We start from the raw sequence: 18,807 nt of genomic DNA, 5'->3' as shown, positions 1-18,807 counted from the left end.
CCCTAGATGCAAATTCAAAAGCCATTTCAAAGTGGATCATTTATATTATAACAATTAACCTAATCTGATATTACTCTGAGACATTAGGAATAAAACTCCACAGCAGTCTGCCTACTTGCCTCATCATGGCAGTTGGCTCCAAATTTCGCAAAGTAATCAGAAGATAACTCTTAACATCACTGGTTCTGACTTCCTTTTCACACAGTAAGTATTACAATATGTTTTGGTAAATTCACATAATGCATGATTCCTGAATGTCTAAAATTAGAATTAAACAGGAGCCTTTCCTAATGGCAGACAGGTTGTATTTGTGATGATCCAAAAAGGCATTTTTATGCAGCACAGCTTACTACAATCTGTTGAAATGCTTCGTTTCCCTTTTCCCTTTCCCTTTCTACCATACAGTAAGCCCGAGAGAAAGCAAAATCCCACTGGTAGTAGGAATGAAGCCAGCCTTTGCCAATAGTTAAAATACATGGAAGTGTGGCTATGAGCAGAGAGCCATAAGACACCCTAAAGTTCAACAGACCAAACAGAACACTTTATGATTGCTCACATATTTACATGTGGTGTGGGCCTTAATAACTAAATGCAATTTACTCAGCTGGTTTCAAGCACTTCACACATCCCCCCCAGGAAAAAAACCCTGAACTGGAACTCGGGACAAGGGCTGATCTGGAAAAAGCAGTGCTGGAGTGCCCTCCGCTGGCACAGCTCAGGCAGCGGATAGAGGGTTGCTCCACCGTAGTCTGAAGGGAAGGAAGCTGAAAGGAGGAGACCAAAAATATGAATGTTTGAGCAAACGCTGAGAAAAATCCAGAGTGTTTGGATAAGGTGGATTTATTGATCCTTCACTACTCATGTATGACAGAGCATCCGGAAGAACAACTCTTAAAAACCTGCTCACTGTTATTTTACATAGGCATGGGCAGAACATCTATCCTTTGTGTCCTTCAGTGTCTCTTTGATGAGAAATTCCATCTGGATCTCAGCTGGTCAGAAAATCCCTGGAAAAGGAAATAATTAAAGCAAGTTTTCTTGTCTTATCAAAATTATATTTAAAAGTAGATAATGAATGATAATTAATGTTTTTATAAATAGTCTATTGAAAGAGAAATCAAATTACTTAAGTGTTTGTGCTCATACAGAGATCACAGTCAGAATCAGACAACAAGAAAACACAGAAAATATTTCCAAATAGTGAATAATATCTCATCTTTTCTAGGTACCAGCAGTATCCCAAAATTGTCTCCTGCTTCACATCAACCTATGTGTATTTCACTTATACTTAGGAAATGATACAGCACATGCATAGCATAGGGTCCAGTGCATGAAACCATGAAACAAGGACAGACAGAACTAGTCACTCAGCCTGTCATGCAGCCTCATTTGTCACTGCTCCTTTTCAGCACACTAATGAAACCTGCATTTGTGACTCATCTCATTGCATAATATTCTGTCATTAACTACCATTGTCCTAAGTTTCCTCCTCAAAGCTGATTCAGTGTGATATTTCATCTCTTTCTCTTTTGTCTCCTCCCACCCTTTTATAGTGCCCTGAGGACTACTCCTTGTGTTTATCAAGAGGTACACTACTTTTGTGCCCCTAATCACCAAGTTTTTTTCAAGTTTTGGATGTTGTTGGTCTTGTTAGGACACAAGTACCAAACAGCTTAAAATCCTATTTCAATAAATAAGAATTGGAATGAGGCAAGTGAAAGGTTTGCCTTAAGTGCAAGCAATTCCTTGACATGGCATTCTTTGTTGCCATCCCTATACGTAGTTAAATAAAAAAGAAAAAATAAAACCAAGCAAACAAAAAAATAAAAACCACAAACTAAGAAAGGAGTCTAGGCCCCAGAGAGGGATCTGGACAGGCTGGATCAGTGGGCCAAGGTCAATGGTATGCAGTTCAACAAGGTCAGTTGCTGGGTTCTGCACTTGGGTCCCAACAACTCCTTGCAGTATTATATGCTTGGGGAGGAATGGTTGGAAAGATGCCTGGGGGAAAGGACCTGAGAGTGCTGGTTGACAGTGATGTGCCCAGACAGGCAAGAAGGCCAATGGCATCCTGGTCTGTATCAGCAAGAGTGCGGCCAGCAGGACTGGGGTGGGGATTGTCCCTATATTCAGCTCTGGTGAGGTCACACCTTCAGTGTCCTGTCCAGCTCTGGACCCGTCACTGCAAGAAGGACATTGAGGTGCTGGAGCATGTCCAGAGAAGGGCAACAGAGCAGGTGAAGGGTGTGGAGCACAAGTCCTGTGAGGAGAGGCTGAGGGAGCTGGGGGTGCTTAGCCTGGATAAGAGGAGGCTCGGGGCTGACCACATTGCTCTCAACAACTGCCTGAAAGGAGGGTGTAGCCAGGTGGGGGTCTGCCTCTTCTACCAGCTAACAAGTGACAGGATGAGAGGAAATGGCCTCAAGCACCAGAGGAGGTTTAGATTGGCTAAAGGAAGAATTTCCTCGCTGAAAGAGTGGTCAGGCATTGGAACAGGCTGTCCAGGGAAGTGATGGAGTCACCATTCCTGGAAGCATTCAAAAAAGTGTAGTTGTGGCACATGGAGACATGGTTTAGTGGTGGACTTAGCGGTGTTAAGGTAGTGGTTAGACTTGATCTGAAGTGTCTTTTCCAGCCTAAATGGCTCCATAATTCTATGATTTCATTATTTGAAATTTGTCCAATAATAGACCTGTCTGGCCTCCTCTGGAGGGCAGTTTCAAGAAGCATCCAAAACATCCCAACAACAACAGGGAACAGCACACTCATAGCATTGTAGTTAAATATGACAATAGAATCATGGAATGTCTCAAATTGGAAGGGACACAGGTCCAATTCCCACCTCCTTGCAATAAACCACGTGACTAAAAGTATCATCCAAAAGCTCCTTGAACTCTGGCAGGCTGCCTGTAATTGAATAAAGAGAAAAGCTTATTTCCAGAAACTGAAAGAAGCCTATTGCAAAGGTCTTGTAACAAAGAAGTTCCACATAACGGCTAAGAAAAGGAGGTGCTCTTAACAGATGTTTTGACTGCTCACCTTTTAAAAGGGAAAATCTGACTATACAAGTATCTGTAGGGGCATTTTCTACTCTCAAGTCAATTTTTATTTAAGAACAGGTTATGAGCAATTATAGGTGATTTTTTTCCTGCTGCTACAAGGAAACTGAAAATTGTTGTAACATGTCCACAGATAACCTGAACCCAAATTGTATTTGATATACATGCAAATTTGAGTGATCCTTGGAGTTGGCAAAGTAGGAATTTCCAGTCATGTTCTTTCCTTAAAAAACAGATTGGGTTTTACTTGTTAAAAATTTTTTGAGATGGACCTCTCAGTGATTTCCTTTAATAGGATATTTATGAAAAAGAAGGTTCCTTCTGCAAATCAAGCCACTGTTGTAATGCTATTTCTGGACCTGCAACTTTTCCAATTTATAATACATCTATATTTATATCCCATGGCACTTGAGATCTATGTATGAAATGGAATCAAATATATGTAGCACGAATGTCACATGTAAGCCTGTTTCCTCGAGATGTCAGGAAAAAAGTGTGTCCTCTCAGAATAAATGTTGGTATGCGATAGGGAGCAAAGGGATGAATTTACCTTATGTGGGTGCTTTTCTGTTAAGTTATTGAACACAGGAACAGCGAGATCTCATTTTCTGATACTTCAAAGCACAGACAACAACAAGAGCCAGTGTTTGTCTTATTATAACAGGGATTGGCAACATCTCAACTGTATTATTTTACAACTTCTTTAGTGCTACATAGGTATCTCTGCAGGCCAGTCAAAAACATGCCTCACAGGGAGGGAGGAAAAGGAAGGAAGGGAGGAAAAGGAAGGAAGGAAAAGGAAGGAAAAGGAAGGAAAAGGAAGGAAAAGGAAGGAAGAGGAAGGAAGAGGAAGGAAGAGGAAGGAAGGAAGGGAGGAAGGAAGGGAGGAAGGGAGGAAGGAAGGGAGGTTCGGCCCACCAGGAGGAGCTTCGCGGCGGAGTGGAAGTGACCTCACTCCCGGGACAGCGCCGGGATCCAGTCAGCGCTGGAGCACCGGCGGCCAGTCCGGGCGCGCCTTGCGAGCAGCCAATGGCAGGGGCGGCGCCGCTTGTTGTCGCCCCGTGAGGCGGCTGCGCCCTGGGCTCGGTGTCGCCGCTGCCGCCGCCGCAGGAGGGAGCCGGGAGGCCCCAGGCCCCGGTAGCCGCTCGCCTCTCGCCGGCCCCGCGGCCCCCGCGGAGGGCGGGGAGATGCAGCCCCCGGGCGCTCAGCAGCCGCCGCTCTACGCGCCCAGCAGCGGGGACTTCACCTTCGTCTCCTCGGCGGACGCCGAAGGTGAGCGCGGGGCCGCGGGCAGGGCCGCGCTCGCTCTCCCGAGGCAAGGGCTCGGCCGGGCCCCGGGGAAACGGGCCGTTCCCGGGCCGCAGAGACAGGAGGGGCCTTGCCTGCCCTCCGTCCCGCCGCCCCCGCGGTTGGTGTCGTGGCTGGGGGCGGAGCGGGGTGGCCGGGGAGCCGCTGCCCTGGGGCCGCTCCGCGGGTGCGCCCCGCTGCCGTGTCCGCGTCACGGGAGCGGCACCAGCGTGGCAAAGGCGGCCGTGCCGCTCCGCTTCCAGCTGCTCTGAGAGCCGGAGCCGAGAGTGTCCCGGCTACGTGACATAACCGTGACCGCTGTCACTGCCCGCTCCTCTGGCTCCCGTGGTGCTGGAAGCCCACTTCGTTGTCTTCCCGAAGATTGAGTCGTGTGTTCACGTTTGCTGTAATGTGCCAAAGTGTCTGCGCCGCGTCTCATTGCGGCACAGCCATGAAGGAGAAAAGGAGGCCGTGTCTGTAGTTTAGGGGGTGAAGTGTGGCCAGCTGCCAAGCTGCTGCACAAACAGCAGCGGTGTACCAGCGTGTCGTGAAGATGTGCCTTCAGACTTCAAAACTGAACATACAGGAGTCAACGTCATGCAAATTTACTTTGTTGGAGAATGATTTTTTTGGTCTCTCCCCATTTAAATAACAAGGATTCTACTTTCATGTATGCATTTAGTTACTCTTAAAATTGTGACTAGGGAATCATATCAATCCCACCCTGGAAAGGAATTGCTGAAGTGGAGAAATTACTGTAGAATACCTATTCTTTAGTGAACTTCACAGTCTTTCTGGAAAGAAATACAAGCCAACAGTACTGTTGTAGCTGTGGGGGTTTTTTTGTTGCTGGCTTGGTGGTTTTTTTTTTTTTTTTTTTGCTGGTTAGTTTTCCTTTGTTTTGTTTTTTTCTTCTTCACCTTGGCCTGAAAAAGAATCCATGTACCTCTGAGCAGAAGCTCTCTGCTTCTTCCCTGGAAGTATTTGTTGGGCAATGCTGAACCCAGTCCAGTAAAGCCACCTTTCTGGTAGGTTGTGTTGAATCACACTTGGCTCCATGTTTTTTATGAACACAAGCAAGGTGTGATCTCCTCCGTGTTCAAGTGTAGTCCTGTCCTCAAAGTGCTGGATAGACCTACCCTAGCAAAGAAAAAAACATAAGCAAAATTAAACATCTTGATATTTTGAAATTAAAATACTACACATTACACTCTGATTTTTGCATGTTTCTCAAATCACAATCCATATGAAAAAATAAAATTACCTGTATTGTTTCCCCATCTTATTTCTGTTGGAGCTGTATGGAAGAAAGCTGGAGAGATGTTCACAATTAGGTCACCAGAGTAGAAAGAGCCCCCTGTTTGGGCTTTTGCCTCTTGTACTGCTTTTTCAAAATTGAGTCAAGACTGTTTTGAAAGCTGGTTTTCTACAATGCTTTGTTGAATTGAGGCATCTGAGAGACTTTTTTTTGCTTCTGTTGTGTTCAGCGTGAGACAATAGCTATGAAGGGACCCAGACTCTCACTAGGAACCATCAATGTCATCAGTTATTGGTGGATTTTCCAGTTGCCCTACAGTTAAAAATCTCATTCAAAGCAGCCTGCAGAAGAGGAGGTGACCAGTCCCTTTTCCCTTAGGTTTCTGCAGCTTTTGTCTTGAAAAACAGATTTAAGATCATGTTAAAAGATTTTATAATTCAGAAGTGTGGTTGCAGGTATTCATCGACTGCTAAAAGGAGTCTTGGTAAATACAACTTGTGTAGGAGTTTCCATGCCTCGGGAGGGATTGTTAGTGGTCCCTGAGAAAGGAGAAATACATGGCTGGTTGGACTGCTGTGTTGGCTTCTTTTGACGGCTGCATTTATGCACAGAGTAGCACTCCTTGCAAAGAAGTGTTATCTTGTAGCAGAAACAAATAATAACATTCTATTTATATATATATTTATATTTATTAAGACTATATATATATATATATATATATATATATATATATATATATATATATATATATAGGGTTTCCCAGTCAAGAGAAAACTTCTGAGGCTTCAGCTTGATTAAGGCATTAAGATTTTTCTTTTTTCCTCCCTCTGTAAACAGCAGAGGAAGGCTTTGCTTGAGTCTGGTGAGAACGGTGTATGTGTGCTGGGACTGGGAAGAGCAAAGAGAAATTCCTGCTTTGAGTTACAGTGATCTTTGCCAGGGTCCAGTGCAGATGGTGTTCCAAGTATCAAAGGAATGGATCAGGAACTCTCATGATTATGAAATAGTTGAAAAACATTTGTGGAGAAGTTTGGATCCGAGTTTCCTAGCAAGCTGGTCTGGGAAGGAGAATTCTGTTGAATTAATTGAGATACTGAATGATCCATGAACATCTGAGACATGTTGGCTGAAGACATTGAGATTCTGTCACTGTACAAATTTTGTTTCTATAACACTGTAATATTTCCAAAGTGGATGTTGCAAATGTAATCTACAAATGTGGCCTGACATGCCTCTGTGAGTGTTTCAGAAGTACTTGCTATAGTTAGGTGTTCTGGGAAATTTGTGCTGAGGAACTTCAATGTGTGAAAAACACAATGATGATAAGGCAAAAGATATTTTCTTTACCTCTCAATATATTTATAGTAAGCTTGTACAAAATATTTACACATTTCTGTTTGGATTTTTCCTTCTTAGCAGATAATGGAAATCCATTGTTTCCTGAAAGAATTACTCCCTTCTTATGTATCTTTTTCTTTCATCAAGTTGCTTAATTTATTTTCCTATACTATTTTTTATTTTCCATCTATATATAACTGAATAAAATGAGCAAAAAAAAAAAAAATTATTGGTGATTTTGCCAAAACCAACCAGAATATAGATAAATTGCTCTTTGTTTTGCTTAGTACTGTGGTAGAGAAATATCACAGTATATCAAAGAGAAGGTGTATAACTGTATAACTTCTTGTCTAGAGCCTAAGAATCTCTGATAGCATTCTTTCTCTAGCATTTTCAGCTGCATTGAAGGCAGGCAACAAATTAAAACATCTTCAAATGTTTTCCTTTTATGAAAAATTTTACATAAAAGCAGAGAGTGGTTTTGGCTGAAACAATGCCACTATTAAAAAATGGGCACCAAAAGAGGTAGAGTATGATCAGAAAAAAATTATAAATAATCCACAATTCATAGCATGGTGAGACTCTTATTTGTGTCCTCCTTTTGTATCTTTAAACACTTAATGATTAAGCACAAATGGAAGCATTTTCGTTGTACCGCAACACTGTGTCATAAAACAAGAGTCCCATCTAAAAGCTAAAACCTGGTATTTAAAATGTAACCCAACATTGCTGCTATTGCAATAAAACCACCAGAACACTTTCAAATTATGTATCTGTGAAAGTATAATTTTATTTTGTAACTTTGACTGTTTTATGGTCATGACCAACATATGTAGCTTCATATGTTTGCTGTTTATCTTCCGGTACTTTTAAAATCAAATGGCTTTTGGCAAGAAATAAAAAGGTCTATATTTTTCTCTATTTTTCTTTAGATCTTAGTGGTTCCATAACAAATCCAGATGTTAAGCTGAATCTTGGAGGAGAATTCATCAAAGAATCTACTGCAACTACATTCCTAAGACAGAGAGGATATGGCTGGCTTCTGGAAGTGGAAGATGATGACCCAGAAGATAACAAGCCACTCTTGTATGTTGTAATTATTTTGGGGTATCTATCTTTATTAGCTGTGTAGGGAAAAGAAACCACATGTAGTTTCTGATTGTCCCACAGCCTTGTGCTGTGATGAGAATTCTGTTTGACAAATCACTTGAGCAATAAGTGTTATCTGGTGCAAGAATGGAAACATTGTTTCTCATTATGGATTTTAATCTCTGTAAGTATAAAGCCTATATGGCTTTTCTGCTTTTAACTGTTGATCTTTAAATGATTTTTAAAAAAGAGACTGTATTCTTTGTATCTTTTGCATTCATGTTTCTGGTTATTGTGAAAGAATCAAAGATTAAGACCACCCTGTGGGAAGACTCCTGTTAAGTAAATCTCAGTCAGTTGTGTCAGTTATTCTGAAGCAAAAGCATTGTGAATCATGGTTGTTACAGTAGGGAGGTTAGAACCGAGGTAGCACAAACATTATAATCTTTGATGCTGCCTTTTACTATAAATTAAAAGGGTGCTAGTGCAGGAAGGACAATAATGTCCTTAAAACTGGAAGTCTCGCATCCATTGTTCTGTTCATAGAAACCTGACTGGCTGAAGAAAGTTTGTATCTTAAGGTAATTACATTGTGAGTCAGGCAGCCTGATCTGCACCTTCTAGTCCTTTTTCTGCACCTAAGCAACTTCATTCTCACTCTCTGTGTTTTCCTGTGAATTAAACATAATGATGCTTTAAAAAATTGGAGTGAGATAGAGAGTACTCTGTAGAACTCAGATGAGAGTGTTGGGAGACAACAGATGTCTGGAGAGCTTAATAATGACAGTACTATTTGAGAACTGGTTTAAATTAAAGTGTGCAGAATTAGGTCCTTGTGTGAATGTCTGTTTTGTGAACCTCTAACTTATAATTAAGAAACAAACTTGTGTAGTGAGGTTACAACATAGGAATTCTGACTTTAGTGTAATTTTGTTGTTTTGAGTATTCCCAAAATCGTGTCATAATGAATTCTTACAATCTGAATCCTATGAAGGATTGAAAGAACAGCAGCCTGCTAAGGGAAGTTCACCAACGCAGTGCTACAGTGCAAATGTTTTGTTCAATAAAGTGAGATTTTTTTTTTTTACTTTCTCATTGGGCAGCCTTACTCCAAACACTTATTTCCTGATACAGCTACCATCACTTTCAGGTGAGGTAGCTGTCAGCTCCATGCAAAAGACAATTTATTCACATGAGAAGCTGTCAGAACACCTAGACGATGAGAAATAATTATTTCCGTGTAGCAAATATTTGTGTTACACAGTCTACACAGTAAAGTGTAGGTCTGCTACATCCTTTCTAGATAAATGGTGGCAAATGGATGCTTCTGGTCTGTTCCTTAGATTCAGGGATGGTTAAAGAACAATTTTTCTTACTTAGTCACCAGTTAGTAATACCACTTATAAAGTAGCTTTAGTAATAGTAGTCCAAAAATTGCCTTGAGGGACTGAATTAACAGTATTTAATTTTTTTAAAGCAGAATTTGTGGTGAATCACATCTTTGCATTTTTTTCTCACATCAGCTTTTCTGAAGAAAAAGCCAAAAAAACAAAGCCTTGGACAAAACCTTCGTAAATGGACTTAGGATATAATTCTACATTTTTCTTCACTGTGTTCTTAAATGTAGAGCAGTATGTCTGCTGGAAGTCTCTTGTAACTCTTCAGAGTTCCTCAGTCATGACCGAGGTTCTGCACATAAAGAAGTTGGATTGCCCATTACTTGGGAAGTGTGATTCCTTCCCCATTAGGCTAGTACAGTCAGGGCAGCATGTACCAGCTAAGAGTCCTGGGCAGAAGAGTCTCCTGGCCAATTTGTATCTGCTTGCAGAGAGTTTGTAACAGGAAGCAGAGAAGGCGATGAAAGATCTGTTGACACATGTTGCTGCTAGTTCAAGTGACTTCTATTTATTTTACCCATAGTGGACACAAGCCAGAAATTAAACAATAGGTATAAACTGGTCTGTAGAAAACTACTGCTCTTGAAGGTAGCTAAACTCCATTTCCTTTTAAAAAATTAGTTTTACATGATGTATTTGGAATGGTTTAAGATTAGTGAATGTAATGGTATTCTTTCTTGCAGAATTTGAAATAAAATATTTTCATAATAAGTATGCTCATGGCAAACTGCTTGGCATAGGAATACATAGACATTCCTTATGTGTACATGTCTGTGACTTGTAGTTACAATGACACAAATGTGTCACATGTCCTAGTGTGTCCAAAAAAAAAACCCTCCTATCTTAATGCAGACTCTCAGGGTATCACAGAATCATAGAATGGTTTGGGTTGGAAGAGACCTTAAAGATCATCCAGTTCCACCCCCCCTGTCTTGGGCAGGGACACCTTTCACCAGTCCAAGTTTCTCAGAGCCCCATCTAGCCTGGTCTGGGTATGTTTTCTGTTGTCAGTCATGTAATTTGTTTTTGAGTAATTAAATAAATCTGTGTCCCACCAGTTACTGAATGCAGCATGAAGTTGTGGTGTTGCTTTACTGTGGATAAACTGTTCCTTTGTTAGTCATGGCTTCAGAAAGCCTTGTGGCTGACAGGAGACTTGCTCTATAAATCTACTGTTTGACCCTGTACTTATCTTTTTAGTTTTATTTCATAACTGTGGTGTATAGTAATGCTCACTTGCTTTACAATTTCAGGGAAGAACTCGACATTGATCTCAAGGATATTTACTACAAAATTCGATGTGTGTTGATGCCTATGCCATCTCTTGGGTTCAATAGGCAGGTAGTGAGAGACAATCCAGACTTTTGGGGTCCTCTGGCAGTTGTCCTCTTCTTCTCAATGATTTCATTATATGGACAGTTTAAGGTAGGTATAAATCTTCTGCCTAAAAAGAAACTGAACTAAATTTGGGGATGGGATTGCTAAGCAATTTGCATTCTTACGTAGGTAGAAAGTCTTTTTTTCACATACTAATGTGGGGCATTTCAAGTGCTGTTTCTCAAGTTAATATGTAGAAAGACAGCAGTTAGGAATGTATTAAATAGCCCACGGGTAAGTTAATCATGATGAAATGTCAGGTTTGTTTTTATACAGTAAAACAAAGGAACAATGTGGTTTCTAGAGGAACCAGATAGATACTAATGGGTTTATAGTCATATTAGTGAATCTTTCCATTTTAATTGTGACCTTTTGTTAACTTGCTTTTTATTACTAAAAAATGTTAGCAAAAAGCATTTCTTTGGATGGTGTGAATTCTAATTTCCTGACAAATAAAGCTGCTTATTTAATTCATACTATATGGCTGCTGTTATCTGATGTATTTAATCTTCATTAGTGATGTTTGCTATTTTGCCCTCCCTGCTCAGTTACAATCAAATAAGTTTCCTCTAGTCAATAGCTCTTTCTCCATAATTCATTTTGAACTCCACGGTGAATAGCTACTCAGACGCATTGTGCATGTGTAATTGTCATAAACACTGTTAGCTTTTTTCCTTATGTTCTGATTAAAATAAAGAAATGTTATCATTTATAGTAACAATTTTTATGTAAGCCTAGGTGCTCCTGCATTGGAAATCTTTATGACTAAATGTGTGGTTACAGTTGTTTTAAATGTGACCAAGTATGGCAATAAGCTGTATGTAAACCTGCAGAATGTGCTTATGCAAGGATTCTTGTGAATGGTGGGATAAAATCATTCCCTTTGGGATCTCTGGCTTCCATATAGAATACCAAATGCTGACTAAGAATTCACTCTCAGTATCTTGTCTCTATGAGCCTTGAAGTGAGTAGACTAAACCACTTTATTATTCAAGTCTTCTGGGTGGACTGTCTCCTTGGCAAAGCAAGGACCAATTCCTTGGCCCTGTGACAGATGAACCACCTCCTGCAGTTTGTGTACCTCCTGTACAGGAGCACTGGGTCTCATGTTTCTTAGGAGCAGTGGCTTTACCATATGGAGGCAGGAGTGCTGTATATGTACGAGGAGGGAAAGCTAGCAGCCAGCAACAGGATGGCTGACAGCAGCTGGACTAGATGAATGCAAAGGTGGGCTCTAAACTGGAGAGAGATGAGCACTTCTGCTCTGAGACTTTAATCTGGTCCTCTCCTTAGTCAGTGGAGGAAAACAGGAAGTAAAAAGAGGCTATTTTCACAAATAGAATAAAGCAACTTATATTGTTTTTAGTGCTGCTGTGATTTTTATCTGTTTTTTCCTATTTCATTCTTCTGGAAATATGGAACTTCTAATTAAGCAAAGTATTGAACTGAGTACTGACTTAATTGTATAAGTTCAGTCATTGTATGTTTGGAAATACATAGGCTAGACTTAGACTGTTGTTTCCATCTAAAAAAGTGTTTCAGAAAGGAGAGCTTTACTTCTGGTCCTTCCAGTGGCTCAACACCAAAACCAGCTAAGTTAATTTGAAGGATTTTTTAAGCCAGAGAATGATTTTAGGATTCCTTGTGTAGTTTAAGAGCAGAACTATGAAAGAAGCAAGGAAAAATTCCTTGGTCCCAGGAATCTGAGGCTCTTATTAAGTTATCATCATCATCAAGTTCCACTGAGAATTAAAGTCCTATGTCTTCTGCGTGTTCTCAGTTTGAGTAAAGGATAAAGTGGCATCTTTATAAGTGAAAGGAGAATTCCAATTCCTTGTATTAGTTGGGCTGACTTTTAAAAACTGTCTGAGCTCATATTTTGTAATAGGTGGGATATGAAGACATTTAGGGTAGTTTTAACTCAACTTCCTACTCCTGTTACAATACTTACAGACCACATTGCGCATGCATTTCATGTACACCAAATTTACTGTTATTGTGATTCTGTAAATGTAACTTCTGAACTTCATTTGCCAATTACACTGTGATACTAAACACTATTCTTGCCAAAATTCAGAATTTAGTTTTGCATAATAAAATCCTTGACTGCAGTGAAAGCAATTATGGAAATATATTTTCCTTTTTCACAATGACAATTTCTCATGTAAATGAATTGTTCTTTATCTCTCAAGGTTGTTTCTTGGATCATAACTATTTGGATATTTGGATCCTTGACAATTTTTTTACTGGCCAGAGTTCTTGGAGGAGAAGTAAGTACCTATATGTGAAAAGGATGTAAAGGTCGTAATGTAAAGTCTCTTGACAGTGTTTTTCAGCGATAGTTGGGTTTTCATAGTGCTTGGGTTTGGATCTTGTAGCCAGCTAAGAATGGATGCACTTGCTAAGTGTAAAGTCAACATTTCAGGTTTTCAGTCTCCAAAATCAAGTCTAAAATACAGAGATCATCAACTAATCTCTTGGTGCAATGGATGGTGTACTTGCTTCCAGGTTAACAGTCTGGAAATTTGTGTTGTGAATCCCTGGAATTCTAGTAGCTTCATGTGATCCAGAACTGCAGTCAGTTCTTGAGGGAGAAATGCTTCCAAGTTTTTGGTCACTGGACTAAATGGAAACTTTTTTTTAATGAGGTGCTAAGAGCAGTTAGATGTCCTTGTGTGTAAGGCACTTGCCAGTGTTTGTTTTCATCCCTGGCCTGATGCAGTTCAAACCCATGAAAGTATGAAAGCCAGGGCATGTTTCTCAACTGCAAAGCCAGCTGGAGTTGTGGCCTGCATCCCTTCCTCCAGCTGCTTGCACCAGCAGGGTTGAAATAGCTGCTTGAGCTGTTTACAAATTGACTTATTAAGCAATTCAGGTGTAAACAACAAAAAATGACTTAGAGCAAGGCCCGCGGACAGCTGCAGTGGAACAGTGAGGAGGATAAAACTTCTTAAAATGGATCTGCAGCATAAAATGCATTGAACTGTGTTGTGAAGAGCTAAATATTCAGTGATGCTTTATTTTTATAATTTTAATGTGGATACTGTATTAATGATGCACCAGTGTTGTAGAGGTCCTATGATATTTATTTTTTTTTAATTTTCCTTTTAGTCATAATTGCTAGAGTCTTCTTGTGTGAATGCTGTTTTGAAAGAAAAAGTTTTTTTATAAATGTGATTGCATGTTATTTCTGCATTTCAACACAATCCAGAGGCCCTTAAACCAATCTGGTTTGTGGCTCAAAATGGGAAATATCAGATGTATAAACTGAAGAGAAAAAGTATAGGTTTGCAGATCTTGTTTGCAGATCTTGAAGGATCATTGTCCACAAGAAAATGCTTACAAGATGCCACTACTTTTCCTGTTAAATCCAAGAAGCCTAGCTGTGCACAGGAACATTTCAGACCATAGTAGGGGAAAATCAGACATTTCCTTCTGAAGCTGAAAGTAGTTATGGAAGTATTTGGAACAACTTGGTTCTAGATAGTCTCAATAAATTGAAGCTGGAAATCAGAATTCTATGCCTCACAGGGATCAAGTTTTAACTCTTCCACTGACAGCAAAAGCATTCATGTGCTTTATGTATTTATTTATGTGTAATGCATATGAGTATGTTAATGCAGAAAATTATGTCTTTGCTGCTTTTGACAACCAGGACTACAGCTGGTCCTTGAGAGGTCTGTTGCAGTTGCTCCTGGGTATAATATGTAAATGCTTCCTTTGAAAGTGATCGTTTACAGTGTTTTGGGAAAAAAAAAAAAAAGATAACGTATTTCTAATTTTAGGGTTTAGCATACAAAACCAGTTTTTATACTAGCAAGCCTTTAGCTGAAGTTTCATGAGTATAACACATTATAATCATTATTCATAGTGTTATAACAAGAACAAATTGTATTTGGTGACAGAGATTGAGTACTGCAATGCTTATTTTTATGTGCTTGAAAATTTCAGGTTGCTTATGGCCAAGTTCTGGGTGTAATAGGATATTCCCTACTTCCCCTCATTGTCATAGCACCTGTACTTTTGGTGGTTGGATCATTTGAAGTTGTTTCTACCCTAATAAAAGTAAGTTCTTATCATCCATTGAGAATTTAGTTATTTTTAAGTCATTTCTTAACACTTCAAGTAATCTGCTCAGGAAAACATAATGATGTGTCAAAATTTTCAGAACTACAAAGTGAGCTCTGTGATCCTTTTGGTTAGCATGGTGGAAAGTGAATGCGGTTTTAAATGCTCCATTTGAGTGCTTGGGAATATACAGTGCTGTTGCTATAACAACACCTGTTTTTACTAGAGTAGCTTGTATTTAAGTATTTTGCTTTGCTCTAATAGTTGCATTACAAAAAAGATGGGATTCTCATTTTGAGAAGAGAATGCATAATTAAACCTCAGAATGAAGAATCTGAAAATAAGCTGTTCTCTGCCTTCCCCCATCATCCAAATTATTTTTAGTCACTGCAGCATGAATATGATGTTAGTCATTGTTCTGAGACCTCCCCATAGTGGTAGTGGTACAAAGCTCTCCATACCTTTTGCAGAGAAGGTAAGGATTGTTCTGATTTAGAGAGGGGGAATGTAAGGCACAAAGAATGACCTGCCTGATACCACCTGCTGCTGGACACCTTTTATGGAACCAGAAACATTCCCTAAAAGATCCCAGAACGACATAATGCTCTTGAACACTTGCGGTACTTCTTAAAACCCTTTAAGGTAGCCTGAGAAGTTACTGCTGAGTTTGGGAAGGTTAGCTGATAAAATTCTGCTATGAGCTAAGCTGTATGCTTTCTGGAGATTCTGTTGACTTCATTATTTCTGTCCCTTTAGCTTGCTGGCAGACAGTATAATTGGAGTACAACTAGAGTGTATGATAAGTAAAAAAATTGCTGTATTTGAGATTTGATAATCTGTGATTACTGATAAATGATAGTCAGAACATAAATCATTCACTTGCCAGTTAACTAATAAATAACTTCAAAATAAATAAACATTCATGAGACCTCTGATACTTGATTACTACTAACAGCCTCATGTTAACTTCAGGGTGAATTTCTGCAAGGTTCTTATCTCTGCACCACTAGTATGACAATGCATTACAAGCCCCAGATGGCCAAAATTTCTTGGGCTGTGACAAGCACTACATCCGTAGCTGGCTTTGTGTTGTACTGAGAGAAGTGATGTTTATTGTGGTGTTTGGAGAGACTTTCTTGTGGTGTCAGCTAAGACTGTTCATCCTCTTTTTCAGTTGTTTGGAGTCTTCTGGGCTGCATACAGTGCTGCATCATTACTAGTTGGAGAAGAATTCAAGACCAAGAAACCCCTTCTAATTTATCCAATCTTTTTATTATACATTTATTTTCTGTCCTTGTATACTGGGGTGTGATCTAGTGTAAGATATGGCCAGAAACCATATTTCAGTCACTTGCAGACTGATAATGTGTAAGATTAAGAAGGCTGGAGATAATACAAGTGACTGTTTTGTATGCAGTTGTCGAGATGTTCTAAGATGGAAGAGCATATTTGTGTATATTATTTAATGAAGCAATTGTAGCTATATAGATTTGTATCAAAGTTCTAGGTTTGTTTAAGACTCTTCAGATTTTAATGAACAAAATAAAAGAACCTTGTGTTTTATAACAAAGCGTAGCAAAACTGCAACTCAATACCTGTGCCAAAAGCACTGGGACCAGATTACTATATTCAAGAATTAAAAATGAGAAGTTAACTGTTAACAATCTCAAAGTGCAATTTTTCTTTTAAGCTTAAACACAGCTGGCTTTTTTTGGCACAGCAAATTCTGTAGATAATATATATTTATGAAACAGTCCTGATTGTTCACAGAATAGTCTGTATAATCAAGACAAAAAGATACTACTTTTAATTTAGTGCCTCAATTCCTGTGATTTGGCTGTTGAGTTTTTATAAATTCCAATTTGTTTTCAAAACATGTATATACTGTGTATTTTGTATCTATGGCTTGTGTGTACCGTAAATACTCCTTGGTTAAGGATGTATACTGGGTTTTTAAAAATTGAAGATACAAGTATTTGAAGTTTTCATTTACTATCTCTGACCAAAGGAGCAAGATACTTACTGTGTGACATAATTAATTAAAGTGCATATTTAGAGAATCAAATTATTTTACTTAAAAGTATAAATTTACAGAGAAATGGGTGAACACCTTTCTCAACTCTAGTGCTGGCCTAATGTTGGAGAAAAAAAAAGATGATCTATCAAATTTGTGTGATCTTTAAACAATGTTATTTTATGATGACAAAATAAAAATACTGCTTCCCTAACTATGTTTTACAACATCTTGCTCTGTTTTGCTTTTAATAGCATGGTATTTAACATGCACCCTTTTTTTTTTTTTTTTTTTTTTTTTTTGTCAATACTATTAATCCTTTGTAAAGAGAAATAAGAAAGATTTGGAAGGCCAGATTCTCCCTCCACTAAACAAGGCAGAGTTACAGCCTTAGTAACAGTTAGAGTCTTGCTAATTTTGACTCTCCAAGGATTATGTAATAATGTGATGACATGTTAAATATTTCCTGTGTACTGTGTTGATTGCTTATATAATGGTCCTTATGGTAATATTTCTTCACAAGAGAAGTCCACTGAAGTTCACTTTGTATGGTACTAACATAGGCATTTGCAGTCTTCAGGATTTAGTATCAACAAAAAGCTCTGAAGGTTTGTTTTTTTGTTTTTTTTTTTCTGGCAACAGAAAAAAAGCATTTCCCATTCTCCATCCTTTGTTTTAATGCTACAAATAAAAATCAGCCATGACAAGGTCATAGCAAGGGCTGTCTTGGATCCCTGATGGACATATTTCCATATCAGAACTGTAGTTTTTCAGCTTTTTAGACTGTGTAACTAGCCAGGTTGGTAACTTATTTTTACCAGTCATACTGATGCAAAATACATAATTAAATTCCATCTTTCCCACAAACTTTTATCTTACTCAGTCTGCTTTCCTGGCTGATTCTTGTGTTGCTTTTAAACAGAACCACTTGAAGTTAGTGCTGGACATAAATTGTAGTGTAATACTTCAGCTTGTAATATATATAAAGAGAAAAATTGGTGGAGTGATTGACTTTTCACCTGATTTTTGATTTCTGAATAAGTTATGGTGGAATTAATGCAAACTTGTACTAAATCAATTTATACCAGCAGCAGCTAATTTCTTACGTCCAAGTACTTTGAGAGCATTCATACCACATTCTTAAAAAAAAAAAAAAAAAAAGGAAGTTACAGAGTATTTAAAAGAAAAGCATATTAGCTTTGGAATCTTGCATGATAATCTGGTCTTACCTCCTTTTTCATGACTTATATTTCTTTTTTTTTAACAGGAATATCCAACTATTATTATAAGACTGCACCCAGCCCCTGTGAATGCATTCAACTTCTGTCCCCACAAAGGTGAAGGGCAAGAACACATTTAGGTTACTAGGCTGTCTGACAGCTTTAAGCTTAGTTCCTCTTTGCACAGTTGTTCATGAGGTGCTCTGTGCATCTGAAGTGACTATGAATTATGAAAGGATGCAAGAATGTTCTATTGAATCCCCAAATACCTCCCTTTCTAGTAATGTTCTGTGACATTTGTAGTTGGAATTTTAACTGTTCCCTTCCATAGACTTGGCACATGTGTAATATGCAATGTAGATAATACACTCAACATAGTACATATTTTGTACCCAATTGCAGATTTGCACCTTTTAATCTTAGTATCTTTAGGGTCACTTTTTGCATATATTTTGCAAGAAACATACAAACAGCTCTCAAATTATTCTGATAGTTTGTACTAACTTTGCATTCAACAAACTCATATTTTTAGATGAGGTATGTGTGTAAATACAAGATGTATTTTATAAAAATTTTGAATTAAACTTGTTTACAGAATCTATGAAGCTCATTTATATTTACTGACTCAATACTGAATAATTAATATTGATGACTTAAGACACATCCATGTTCCTGTGCATGCCACCAATATATTGATGCT

General features: G+C 38.8%; 1 protein-coding gene across 1 annotated transcript; it reads left to right on the top strand.

Moving 5' to 3' along the window:
• Positions 1-4,000: 4,000 nt before the first annotated feature.
• On the top strand, positions 4,001-17,894 carry YIPF4 (Yip1 domain family member 4). The gene is made up of 6 exons (XM_038133189.1): positions 4,001-4,331; positions 7,875-8,028; positions 10,682-10,853; positions 12,998-13,075; positions 14,757-14,870; positions 16,048-17,894. Exons 1-6 carry the CDS (start codon positions 4,247-4,249, stop codon positions 16,183-16,185), a joined length of 741 nt encoding a protein of 246 aa, XP_037989117.1. The 5' UTR covers positions 4,001-4,246; the 3' UTR covers positions 16,186-17,894.
• Positions 17,895-18,807: the final 913 nt, after the last annotated feature.

This window comes from Motacilla alba, chromosome 3 (genome assembly GCF_015832195.1).
Source record: "Motacilla alba alba isolate MOTALB_02 chromosome 3, Motacilla_alba_V1.0_pri, whole genome shotgun sequence".
Lineage (NCBI taxonomy): Eukaryota > Metazoa > Chordata > Aves > Passeriformes > Motacillidae > Motacilla > Motacilla alba.
Note: the sequence above shows the minus strand (reverse complement) of the source record. Positions and strands in the feature narration are given on the sequence as shown.

Excerpts from the sequence above, each read along its gene's own strand:
- YIPF4 (XM_038133189.1), top strand. The coding sequence starts at position 4,247 with ATGCAGCCCCCGGGCGCTCAGCAGCCGCCGCTCTACGCGCCCAGCAGC. Across the intron at positions 10,854-12,997 it reads CATTATATGGACAGTTTAAG|GTTGTTTCTTGGATCATAAC; the intron begins GTAGGTATAAAT and ends TTATCTCTCAAG. Across the intron at positions 13,076-14,756 it reads CCAGAGTTCTTGGAGGAGAA|GTTGCTTATGGCCAAGTTCT; the intron begins GTAAGTACCTAT and ends TGAAAATTTCAG.